The 12,696-nt window shown below is 41.1% G+C and overlaps 1 protein-coding gene across 2 annotated transcripts in view; it reads right to left on the reverse strand.

The window, feature by feature from the left end:
• Window positions 1–226: 226 nt before the first annotated feature.
• Window positions 227–12,696, reverse strand: part of LOC125465076 (cornifelin homolog) — a 29,276-nt gene continuing 16,806 nt past the window's right edge. For both annotated transcript variants that reach the window (XM_048558170.1, XM_059654434.1), the window contains exons 2-4: window positions 10,928–11,085; window positions 3,976–4,112; window positions 227–868 (exon numbers count right to left, since the gene is read on the reverse strand). In XM_048558170.1, coding sequence (XP_048414127.1) covers window positions 776–868; window positions 3,976–4,112; window positions 10,928–11,085 — 388 coding nt within the window. In that variant the 3' untranslated portion in view covers window positions 227–775. The remainder of the gene's footprint in view (window positions 869–3,975; window positions 4,113–10,927; window positions 11,086–12,696) is intronic.

The following is a 12,696-nucleotide window of genomic DNA, read 5'->3' on the forward strand; positions in this document are numbered from 1 at the left end:
ACAGGTGACAGGAGTTTCAGAACTAAAACAGTACAATGGACCCTAAGTATGCTGAAGGTATGGTTGACAGGCATTTTATGTGAGACTTGAAATACCATTACACCATGAATTGTCTTAAATGGAATAACAGAATTTTCGACATTACATATGACATGGAAGATTTGGAAGGTGAATCAATCTGAAGGAATTAAACTAATCATAAGAAACTCCAGCCCAACAATGAATGTTTTTGTTGCAGAGTCCTTTAATTATGCTTTGTTGTACTGTGGATGCATGTTCATAAGTGTTAGGAGCGAATTGATTAAAATGTAACGCAGATTATTTAAGAACAAGGATCAAAGCAAAGTTAAAGAATTCGAGAATTCTATCTGCTTCAGGCTTGTGAATGACAATGTGATAAAATTAATAAAAACAGAGATGATTCCTTCTAAAACAGTTGGGGTAAACATGTCATGAGCACAGACATATTGTAAGGTGAAATACCCTTATTGTTGAGAAAGCCATCTATAAAAAAATGCTCAAATTAAATTGGTCATGGGACATGTCAAGATGACTGTTCTATGAAGCTGATGAATTTACAGTTTACACGATCTGAACACTGTGATATTTCTTAACAAGACTTAACATTCTCCAATTAAAATATTAACTAGGTGATATTGGCATCAGGAGATAGCAGTGTCAAGGAGAGAAAAAGTTTATTATCTTAAAGCTGCATCAGAGGTTTGCGCATCCATCTTCAGGCAAAGGGATCACCTTTTTCTCAGTCTTCCCAGCACTAATGATTGCGTCTGCGCATCTCACGAGTCATTCGACAAATTTCAAATAAGCCACAGCAGGTTGTCATCATTGCATCTTGACAGATGGTTCCCTGGACAACGGAGAAACAAAGAGTTGAAGTGTCCAATCATTGTAGAGCAGCTGTCAATAAAACAACAAGAATGCTATACTGTACAGTCAAAATAGACAATTATTGATCAGATAGATGGGCAGGTAATGACCTAGTGGTATTATCACTAGACTGTTAGTCCAGACACTCAGGTAATGTTCTGGGGACCATAGTTCATGGAAGATGGTGGAATTTGAGTTCAATGAAAATCTGGAATTAACAGTCTGATAATGGCCATGAATCCATTTCCAATTGTTAGGGAAAACCCATCTGGTTCACTAATGTCCTTCAGAGAAGGAAGCCACCATCCTGACTTGGTCTGGCCTACATGCAACTCCACATGCACAGCAATGTGGTTGACAGTAACTCGGACGGGCAATAAAAGCTGGCCTAACCAGCAGTGCCCTCATCCTGGATAAAAAAAAGTCATAATGAAACTCTACAGTCTTCTACTTGCACTTTGTCTTTCTTTGCCAAGTTGACTTGTTTTTGTTCAGACGTTTCATCATCATGCTAAGTAACATCATCAGTGATGCCTCCAACGAAGTGATGTTGTTCTACTCCGCTCACCGTAATGGACCAAACAATATGAATTCCAAGTGGAGTAGAAGAACATCACTTCATCGGAGACCTCACCAATGATGTTACGTAGCATGGTAACTAAACGTCTGCATGAAAACAAGCCAGCTCAGCGAGCAAGTCAACAACCTCAACCACAACATGAGCTACAAACCTTTGATAGACTTAAACTTTGTCTTTCCATTTATTCATTCAGGGTACGTGAACTTTGCTGGCATTTATTGTCCATCCCTAATTGACCTTGAGACGGTGGTGATGAGTTGCCTCCTTGAAACACTGAAGTCCATTCAATATATGGACACCTACAGTGCTGTGTAGAAGAGAGTTCCAGCATTTTGACCATTTGAGTTATTCTGTTTTTTTGAGATCCAAGTGAATTTTTCAAACATTGAAGGTATTTTAGCCTGTAGACTGATAGCACCTAATTTTGTATCATTTCTCCTTCATGAATTCTGCAGTGTGCCACTGAGTCAATATTCAACTTCCACATCTGTTGCATATCTCCACCTCCCATAGCTCCCTACTCCCACAGCTTCAGTCATTTTCCTGGGTGAAGGAACGAATGGATGAGTGGAGGACAAATGGTTTAAGTATCTCCCTGACTGTGAGTATGTTAATCCTACTTGATTTTACAGAACGTTTTTCCATAAAGTGGGTTAGCTCCTATCCACACTGAACTACCCATTGTGAGACTTTGCCACAAGAAGATCTGAAAGCACATGCAAGAAGTCTGTTAATGGATTGAGTAAATTTAGAGGGGTATTGCTAGCCTCTAAAAACTATATTTTTAATGTTTAATTCTACTTTTGTGAAGGTTAGTTGGATAATGCAAATAGATGTAATGGCAACAATATCAACAACTTATTAGGCAATCTTAATGTGGAAAAACAGCAAAAGATACCCCTCCGTGACATAAGGAACTGAATTGGATGCTGAACCAAGTGGAAGTGTAACAATAGGCCAACAATATCTTAGTTAGAGATGGAGAGCTGGCGGAGCTAAGGATGAGAATTCTAAATTTGATGCATTGGGGAATTTGTTAATGAGGAAGCAGTGGCAATGGGGGTGTAGGACTGGGACTGGCACCAGGTACTCATCATAGGTTAAGGATAAGAGCTGAGATGAGGAGATATTTCTTCACCCAGACAGTGGTCAGCCTTGGGGATCATTACCAGAGAAAGCAGTTGAGACCAAAACATTATGTGTTTTCAAGAAGTTGGTAGATTTGGCTCTTGCGGCTAAAGGGATCAAGGGATATGTGGGTGTGGGGTTGGGGGAGCGGGATTAGGGTATTGAACTCGATGATCAGCCATGATCATAATGAATGGTGGAGCAGCCTTGAGGGATAGAATGGCCTACTGCTGCTCCCATCTTTTATGATTTTACAAAAGAATAGGAACAGCAGGTTTGAATTAACTGAGGTTTATAGGTGGTGGAGGACAGAGCATTGGCCAGGACAGAATTGCGATTGTTAAGTTTGAAAGTGATAAAGACCTGAATGGAGATTTAATTGGCAGAAGGACAATAGTGAACAACCTTATGGCTGTGGAAGTAGGCATTCTTTGTGGTGAGGGATATACGGGGTATATTGGAAGCTATGTTTCAGGTGAAATAGGATATAATTGTGGTGAACAGCCTGAATTAATCAGTGGCCAAGGAAAAAAGATGATGTCAGCCACAATGATGTGGCAGAGGCCAGAGATCATGGTTCTGGTCCTCTTATGTTCATTTAACTGAGGGAAACAGTGACTCTTCTTAAGTCCGGGTGTGGAACAATTGAATTGAAAGCTCAGAGGCCATGAAAGAGTTGACAGATATAACACAAAAGTAGGTTTCATTAATGTATCAATGGTAGTTGACCCCATTTCCATGGTTCTTGTTGTAAATGGGGAAAATATGGATCTAAGGGTTGGAAAGATAGTTGTTGGCAGAGATTCTCTGGTTATGATTGCAAGAGAGACCGAGTCCCACAAAGCTTGAAAATGGTGTATACTGCCGTAATGGTCATTGTGGTGCAAGGGGAGGTGTTAAAAACTGATTATTTTGATACAAGAAAGATTTAAGGAGTGGATGGACGTGGATCTTGGAGATTGTGGTGCAAGGGGAGGTGTTAAAAACTGATTATTTTGATACAAGAAAGATTTAAGGAGTGGATGGACATGGATCTTGGAAGATGGTGGAAAGAAAAGACAGGTCAGAGATACGCCACAAAGATAGACTGATGAAGGTATTTATCCAGGATGATAATGATGGCAGCATTAAAAGAGAAGGAATTATTGCCTGACCAGAGGAAACCATTTATGTTACCAGCTAGCATGGGAGCAACAGTTTAGTGAGAATGGGGCTAACTTAGTGGGAGACCAGTCATACAAATGGGATAAGGGACTAGAAAAGATGGAAGAGAAATTCGACAGTGATTGCAGATCAGAATTTTTGACATTACTGGTCTCCTTTTATGGCCTTGTCATGGAAAAAACTAAAGGAAGAAAATAAATCGTTCAAACACCCACCTGGATGCCATATGTAACGCACATATGAGTGCGCAGTGCAGTCATACCGCCAGGCAAAAAACCCAGACAGCAACTCTCTCCATAAGCACCAGCCAGATAACATGCCAAAAAACATGGGCAGAAGAGACCACCACAGCCTGTGAAAACAAACATTACTTTTATTGGTATCAATGTGGACTTCACCAGTTTCAAAATCTCCCCTTCCCCCACTGCATCCCTAAACCAGCCCAGTTCATCCCCTCCCCCCACTGCACCACACAACCAGCCCAGCTCTTCCCCCCCACCCACTGCATCCCAAAACCAGTCCAACCTGTCTCTGCCTCCCTAACCGGTTCTTCCTCTCACCCATCCCTTCCTCCCACCCCAAGCCGCACCCCCAGCTACCTACTAACCTCATCCCACCTCCTTGACCTGTCCGTCTTCCCTGGACTGACCTATCCCCTCCCTACCTCCCCACCTACACCCTCTCCACCTATCTTCTTTACTCTCCATCTTCGGTCCGCCTCCCCCTCTCTCCCTATTTATTCCAGTTCCCTCCCCCCATCCCCCTCTCTGATGAAGGGTCTAGGCCCGAAACGTCAGCTTTTGTGCTCCTGAGATGCTGCTTGGCCTGCTGTGTTCATCCAGCCTCACATTTTATTATCTCTCTCTCTCTCTATTACTTTTATTGTACTTTCTATTCCCTAGATCAGGCCTTCCAATACTATTTCCCCAGAAGTACCCCATTTTAATTGTGTTATCTCTGGGTGGGGGTGAATATACGAGTTATTGAGTGGCTGATGGTTGATGGGAGTTTGTTTCAGCTGTTTACAAGGCTTGGGGCATGGAGGACAGGGGTTGATCTTTCCACACCTCTCCCTCCTTCATCCTCCCATCTCCCACTCTAAAGAAGCAGTATTTGGAAGATTAAAGCTAGATAGACCAATACACAATGAAACATTCACTGCATTCACTGCACACAAAAACAAATTGCTGGAGAAAGTCAACAGGTCTGGCAGCATCTGTAGAAAGAAAACAGGGTAAATGGTTTGAGTCCAGTGACCCTCAGAACATTTTTTGGCCATTTCCAATGTGCTGGAAGAAGGCAAAAGTCATCCACTACCAACAATTAATGTAGTTTGTCTACTCTGTCACTTTTGATGCAAGATTTAAAAAGGGTCTGAGGGATAACTTTTTCACTCAGAGGATGGTGCATGTATGGAATGAGAAAGTGGTGGAAGTGGGTACAATTACAACATTTAAAAGGTACCTGGATGGGTACTTGAATTAGAAGAAATTAGAGGGATATCGTCCAAATGCTGGCAAATAGGACTGAGTCCAATTTGGATATCTGGGAGATGTGGACGAGTTGGACCAAAGAATCTGTTTCCGTGCTGTATAACTCTATTACTGAATGATTCTATGACTCTATAACTGCATAGTTTGCTACAGCGCTTCAAAGGTTGTTAATGACATTAATATGGGTTTGGAGTCACCTGTTAACCAGATCAGCAAAGAACAAGAAGTTTACCTCCCTAAATGCACGAGTGAAGCAGTTAGGTCATTTGTTTTTTAGCAATGCCAGCTTCCTCATTTCCAGATTTTTAAAACTGAATCTTCAGTGACAAACTGTATCCTTTTGTTTTGCATCAACTGCCCCACTCATCCCCACAAACCTGTCAATTCCTCCCACTGTAGATTCTAATCATTTTTAAACGCCTCTTCCCAATGCAAAGTTGCAGTTTGGGTCTGTTCTAGCTGAATACCCACTTGACCTCATCCAACCGTCTGTCAACTTTGTATCAGCCATTTTTTTTAATGATCGTCAACAGATTGAAGGGACATTACACAAACCCAGTTACTGTTTTACACATATGTAACTACAGCAAAGAATGGTCTGCTCTCTGCAGAACTTCTACTGTTCTTTTGGTTGGGAGCATCTAATCCAGTGTTGACGTTGAATTTCACAGATGTGTCTCACTGAGTTGTCAAAGATCCTCTGTACAATTCTGAGTTGCTCCCCTTGAGCTGGGGGAAAGAAGAAGCCTTCAACTGAGCCAGATTTTCAAGGCTTAAAGTGGGGCAAACTAACTGCACCTCCCCCTTGATTTCCCAACTCCAAACCCTGCTCTCCCACATCATCGAGTCTCTTTAGCTGTGGATGCTGAAGGTTGGACATCTAACATTATTGGACTGAAATATGCGACACAAGAAATTTTAATTATAAGAGAGGAAACTGAAATATGTCTGGGCAGCTGTTCATTGAGGGCTTCCTCTTTATAGTTGGAAGTGAAAGCTCATAAATTGTTTGTTTAGAACTGAGACGTTCCAGATTAGGTATGAATTAACATCTGGGGATATGTGACACAGGAAACACCCCTCCTCTCCCTCCCTTCTTCCTAAACCTCACAGTTTGCACCTGCCAACAACTTAACTAAAGTGAACATTGTCATTTCCCAACCCAACAGTCCTTTTGTCTCTCTAAGTAAGGCTGTCAAATCTAACATTTAAGTTACAGTTGCGTCCAATTGTAAATCAGCACTGAATGGGATCTATACAGAATGTGCTCCAAACTCAGTAAAATAAATAGGCTGGATAATTCCCAGCGCATTCTCTGATCATTTCAAAACATTGCCCAAGCAAAAAATTCTGCTCACCAGTGTCAAGAAATGTGGAACAAAAGACAACACTATGCATTTATATAGCACCTTTAATACACTAATACATCCCTACCACTTCACAGGAGAATTATTTCAGACAAAAGTTAGTACTGAATCCCAGTAATGTGGTTATAGTGGTAGTGATAGTATCACTGGAATGGTAATCCACAGTCCTAGGTTGCTATCCTGAGAACACAGGCTCAAATCCCACCATGGAATAACTGAATTCAAATTTTACTAATGTCAAGCTAATTGTTTATTAATGTCCTTTAGGGAAGAAAATGAACTAATCCCGTTTTGCTGTGACTAGAAGTGACTAACCCTATCGCAATTCAATTGACCCACAACTGCCTTCCGAAATGGTCTGGAGACCAGTTAAGGATAGGCAACAAATGGTGGCCTTTCTTGTGAATCCCACATCCTATAAAAGAATAAATATATGTTAGATATTAGGATAGGTGACCAGAGTGTGTCGAAGGAAGAGGGAAAGGTAAGCAAATGAAGAAACCGAAGAAGAGCATCTCCATATTAAGAATTCTTATCTCTGGTGGACCACTGTTGGATACGGGACAGTAAACCAGAATCTTCATGTACCAGCTTTTAACATTTCCCATAAAATCAAAGGGATATTGATTCCATTAGAGATGATCCCAAATAGACGTGTACAAAATTATGAGGGGCATGGGCAGGGTGAATAGAAAGCAGCTGTTCCTCTTAGTCAAAGGGCTGTGAACAAGGGGATCTAACTTACTGAAAGGCAGGAAATTTAGAGGGGATTTGAGGAAAAATCTTTTTCAAGTTGTGGTGGTCTGGAATGTATTGTTTGCAAGGATAGTTGAAGAGGGAAACCTCACAACCTTTAAACTTGGATGAGCACTTTACGTGTCATGACATTCAAGGCTATAGATCTAGTGTGGGAAAGTGTGACTAGTGTAGGCAGCAGTTTATTTTTGCACTATAGTCTTGATGGGCCAAAAAGCCTTCCCAAACTGTATGACTTGATGATTTTAATAGTGTTTAGACTTCAAAGCAGACTTGTTATGAATAGAGCTCCAGAATTTTCGGAGTTGAATTTCAGTATGGAATCTCCTGATTTTCCATGGGCATCATTGTAGAAAATCTGCAGATGTCCTGGTAAAATGGCCTTCATGCCAATTTTCCATGATTTTTAACAAATGCCCCTTAAGGGTACATTGAATGAGAGAAAATCTGTGGTAATTCAATCCATTATGCTTCATGAGGCTGGACATTAAGTTCCCTTACATCATGAACCATACCAAAACTATTCCTCCTGGCCTGGTGTGCTGCCCTCTCAGCTCAGCGTGGCTATCTTTTGGCCCAGTGTGGTGATCTCTTAGCCCAACTTGGCAGTCTTTTAGCCACCTTGGAGGTCTTTCACCCCAACATGAATATCCAGTCCCAAAGTGATTCCAGACTTCTCCTGGCCTCAAGAGCCTTGAGGTGAAACCTGGCATAGTGTGGAGTCAAGGTCTGGCACAGACTGGAGGCTAGATGCCAGCGTGAACTGGGTTGGAAGGACTGTTGTTCTGAACTTTTATTTCTCTATTTTCAAATTCATTCCTATATTCTGTAATGCTGGACATCTTATTTCTTTATTTTCTAAATTTTTCCTAAGATCTCGGTCTAAAGAACTGTACCCAGGTACCTTTGTACCTAAGAGGGTGCCGTAAGCGTCAATAGCTAAACTCTTCTTGTGTGAAGAAAGGTAATTTGATTTAATTCAGTTCAGTTCAATCCAAAAGTGTAAATGTCTCATTCATTCAACAAAAATGGTCAATTTTGTTTCTCTTTATTGTCGTTAACTAGACCAAACTACACTTTCGCCAGCCTTTTTTTTAAGTTCAAGAATAACTGTCATTGCAGCAAAGTATATTCTTCAATCAAGCACCAAACTGGTTATCATTTAATCTACCATGCAAATTTATTAATTTCCCTGAAACCTACACCACATGCGCAGATAGGAAAATATATTTAAACACACATACACAAAGATCTGAACACTGCAATCGCTTGTCGAAGATCTTCGTGATTCACGAGTCGAATCCAAAATGGTAGAACTGCATTGATGGCGACAGCGTGCAAACTCCATTCGAGGCTGGAGTCAAACCCTCGCTCTGTGAGGCAGCAGTACTAACCACTGAGCCATCGTGCTGCCCTTCTGTGACTCTTTCACAGCCCTTCAAATTTCTTGTTGACAACTTGTAGTTACCGGCTGTTTTGGGATGATGGAAACCATCAGAACACATTTCAGATTCAGATGAGAAACAGTTAAAAACCTTTGATAGTTGGAACATTATCAGGTTCTTTTTTCAAACTAGCTCACTGAGAGAAATATAGAGTGGTGCTTTTAGCTCAAAGCTCTCAGTCTTGCAGACTGTGTGAGACAGTACTATATCCTTACAAACATCTCCAGTAACTTGCCCAGAGCTACTGGGTGCCTGCTCAAAAAAATACTCATTCCCTCAGGCTCGGGATTTTCAGGTCTGTTTCCTGGGCAGTTAAAGCAGTAAAAATTCCACCCTTATCTCCCACTAAAAGTACAATGAATGCTACTTTCCAAAATCACATTACTTTCAGTAAGCATCAGATAGACTATAGTTTCCTTTAACATTTTCACTTCGCAATTTCAATCAGTCGCCTAATAATTTCTTTGGAACCCACTATTGTCCGAATGCCTACTCCCAGTTCTCAATCTATAAATGAATGCATTCTGAACAGCCCTGGCTGATTATTAAGTGTTATTTCTCAGAGACAAGGGTAAGAAAGACACCAGGCTGAGTGCCTCCATTCGATAGTATTTAGAATTTGGTGATATTTAATATGGATTCCATCTAGTGTAGTCCACATGGTCAGAAATTCTCTCCCCAAACTTAACTGTTTCTCCAAAGTTTACACTTTGAATCTATCTTTTCAATCACTTATTCTAATTGCTCTTTTCCTTTGTCTCCATGTCAATTTTTGATTGAAGGGCCTGCAGATGTTTTATGAAGTTTTGTCAGTTTCACTTTTTTTCCTTTAGGAAGTAATGACATTGGCAGAATTATCAGGATAATGCTCACGCCGTTGAACTGTACTGTGAACATTCTTTCTTTGTCCAACAAGCCAAGGAGTGGAACTTTAACCTAGACCTTTGACTCAGAGGCAGCAGCACCACCCACTGAATCACAGGATCTTCCATTTTGTTGGGTTAATGCAGATGGGTAAATGCAATTGTTGTTGTTATTTTCATACAGTCAGGTGCTTCTGATTGTTCAAAAACTGAGCTAATTTATAAATTGCTGAGTATGTCTGCATATTGGTCTGATGGGGTGGTTCTAAAGGACCACAGGGATCTCTGATGATTTATAAAGTGGCTGGAAAGCTGAGGGTAAGGCTTGACCTTGATGATGGAAAGGAATCCACTGATGCACAACACACCAGGGCTGAAGGACCCGGGTTCAATTCCAGCCTCGAGCGACTGTCTGTGTGGAGTTTGCACATTTTCCCCGTGTCTGCATGGGTTTTCTTTGGGTGCTCTGGTTTCCTCCCACAGTCCAAAGATATGCAAGTTAGGTAGACTGAACATGCTAAATTGCCCGTAGTGTTCAGGGATCTGTAGGTTAGGTGAATTAGCCATGGAAAATGCAGGGATATAGGGAATGTGCAGCGTGTGTGTCTGGGTGGTAAGCTGTTTGGAGTGTCAGTGTGGACATGATGGGCCGAATGGCCTGCTTCCACACTGTATTGACTCTCTGATTCCGTTTGCAGTGGCATCTGAACTGGTGATTTCTAGCCCAGAGGTAGGGACATTACCACTGTGTATCCGTAGTCTATCAACATATAAATGGGAATAATCGGCAGGGTGGTTTTGTAGATTTCAAGTGATGAGGCTGTGACTGGATCCTTTGGAAGCTTGTTCCAATGTGAAATTAACTTTCGGTAGAAAGATTGTTGACACACTGTCTTGGAATCACATATTATGAATAGTTTATGTGGATGGCTGACTCATGTTTTGTGATTTTGTTAGAGGTCACCAGATACGTATTCATGTCAATTCCCACCCCATATTTTACAGAACTGTGAACTTTTCTCCAACCTTTGCTGCGTATTCTAATCAAACTAATTTATTGCTCTTTTGAAGATCCATCTGAGGACAGACTGAATACCAAACATATGCCCATAACTGACAGTCTCATGCAGAAAATTTTCACCTGTACTTTCACTATCTTCCCTGATTCAAAGTTTATGGAAAGAATGGCTTATAAATACAACTTCAATTATCCAATGAAGAATGAATCAGTGAGGAGACTTACAGACAGTCATGTCGTCACAAATGTTGCATATGCCTGTGCTCCACTGTCCATTTCCTGCTGGTATTCCTGATCCAGGCTGCTGAATAATTACAGTTGTTGATGCCATGATTGAGATTAATAGAACTGATGACTTTGAGAAGAGAAGGGGTACAGATGGGCTGCAAAATATAGCAGATTAGAGTGATAAGCAAACAGATTCCCTGAACATTGGAACTAAATCTCGCTTTGAAACTAAAAGACTGGAGCTAAGACAAGTTAATGGGTTCATTTTTTGCTGGAACTATTCTATGATGTTATGTAACTCCCTACAGACCTGAATATCCTAGTTTTCACCTACAGATCTGTGCTGTATTGGTTGCTTTCCTCCAGGTCAGCAGGTGAGGCCATAAACTCTGGCATTGACCACTAAAACTTCTGGAATCCCCAAATGCATAAGCCAATTGAACATTGTCATCAAAAGAAGAGTTTGGGCTCTGTACAATGAATTCTCTAGTAAATAGCGACAAGGAAGGAATCGCCTTTGTCCAATAAAGACATCAATACATTCATGATGAAGTCGACCACACAAGAGAGATCAGTTTCTCAGCATGCTCTACTCAGTCAAAGGGGCCGTCTCTTGAAAATGGGAACGTGTATTAAAACAGCCTTTGAATTGAAAATTTGAAAATAGAAAGATTGACTTCTGTGTTTAGGTGACAGATAGACACTGCATTAATTTATGAGGAATTGAAGAAGTAAGGTGATCAAATGGAAAACGGAATTACATGCTTTCCTTCTGAGGAGATGAGAAATATAAAAATAGAGTAGCAATCCCAGAAAATATAAAATACAAGAGATTAGTTCACGATTACTGGTCATTCTCAGACACAGTGACCGTGAATATCAAAGCAAAGTCCTTTGATCTGGTTCCCAGCCAAAACAGAAGTATTTTATTGTGGTATTTTGAAGGATTATTATCAAGTTAAATCAATTGATTGCTGTCATTTTAATGGGTAACATAGACATTAAAATCATTGAAGGACTATTAGCAAGGCATGTCATACAAACATATGAAGTAGGAGCAGAATTAGACCATTGGGCCCCTTGTGCCTGGTCTGTTATTCAATAAACTTGTGGCTCATGTGTTTGCTTCAAATTTCACATTTCCATTTACTCCCAATAAGCTTTGGTTCCTTGCCCAACAAAAATCTATTTACTTCCACCTTAAATATATTCAATTACCCCCACCTCAATCACCTGCTAAGGAAAAGAATTACAAGGTCACACACACATTGAAGTGAAACAAAAAGCTTCTTATCATTTCTTTCCCAAAGGGGTGACTCCTAATTTTTAAATGTAGTGCCTACTTCCCAACTCATTCACAAGAAGAAACATCCTCACAACATCTTCCTTCTCAAGAATGTTCAAGGTCTTACATACTTCAATCACTGCGAAGCCTCTTCCAGGGATGCCTAACCTGAAGAAGTTACCCTCCTCCCTCCGGACCAACCTCAGGGAATCTCTCTCCCATTGCCCTATTTATTCCAGAGCCCTCAACCCAACCCCCTCTCTGATGAAGGGTCTAGGCCCGAAATGTCAGCTTTTGTGCTCCTGAGATGCTGCTGGGCCTGCTGTGTTCATCCAGCCTCACATTTCATTATCTTGGATTCTCCAGCATCTGCAGTTCCCATTATCACTGATACAATTTTAACCTCACTGCGAAGCCTCTTCCAGGGATGCCTAACCTGAAGAAGTTACCCTCCTCCCTCCGGATCAACCTCAGGGAATCT

This window comes from Stegostoma tigrinum, chromosome 24 (genome assembly GCF_030684315.1).
Source record: "Stegostoma tigrinum isolate sSteTig4 chromosome 24, sSteTig4.hap1, whole genome shotgun sequence".
Taxonomy (NCBI): Eukaryota; Metazoa; Chordata; class Chondrichthyes; order Orectolobiformes; family Stegostomatidae; genus Stegostoma; species Stegostoma tigrinum.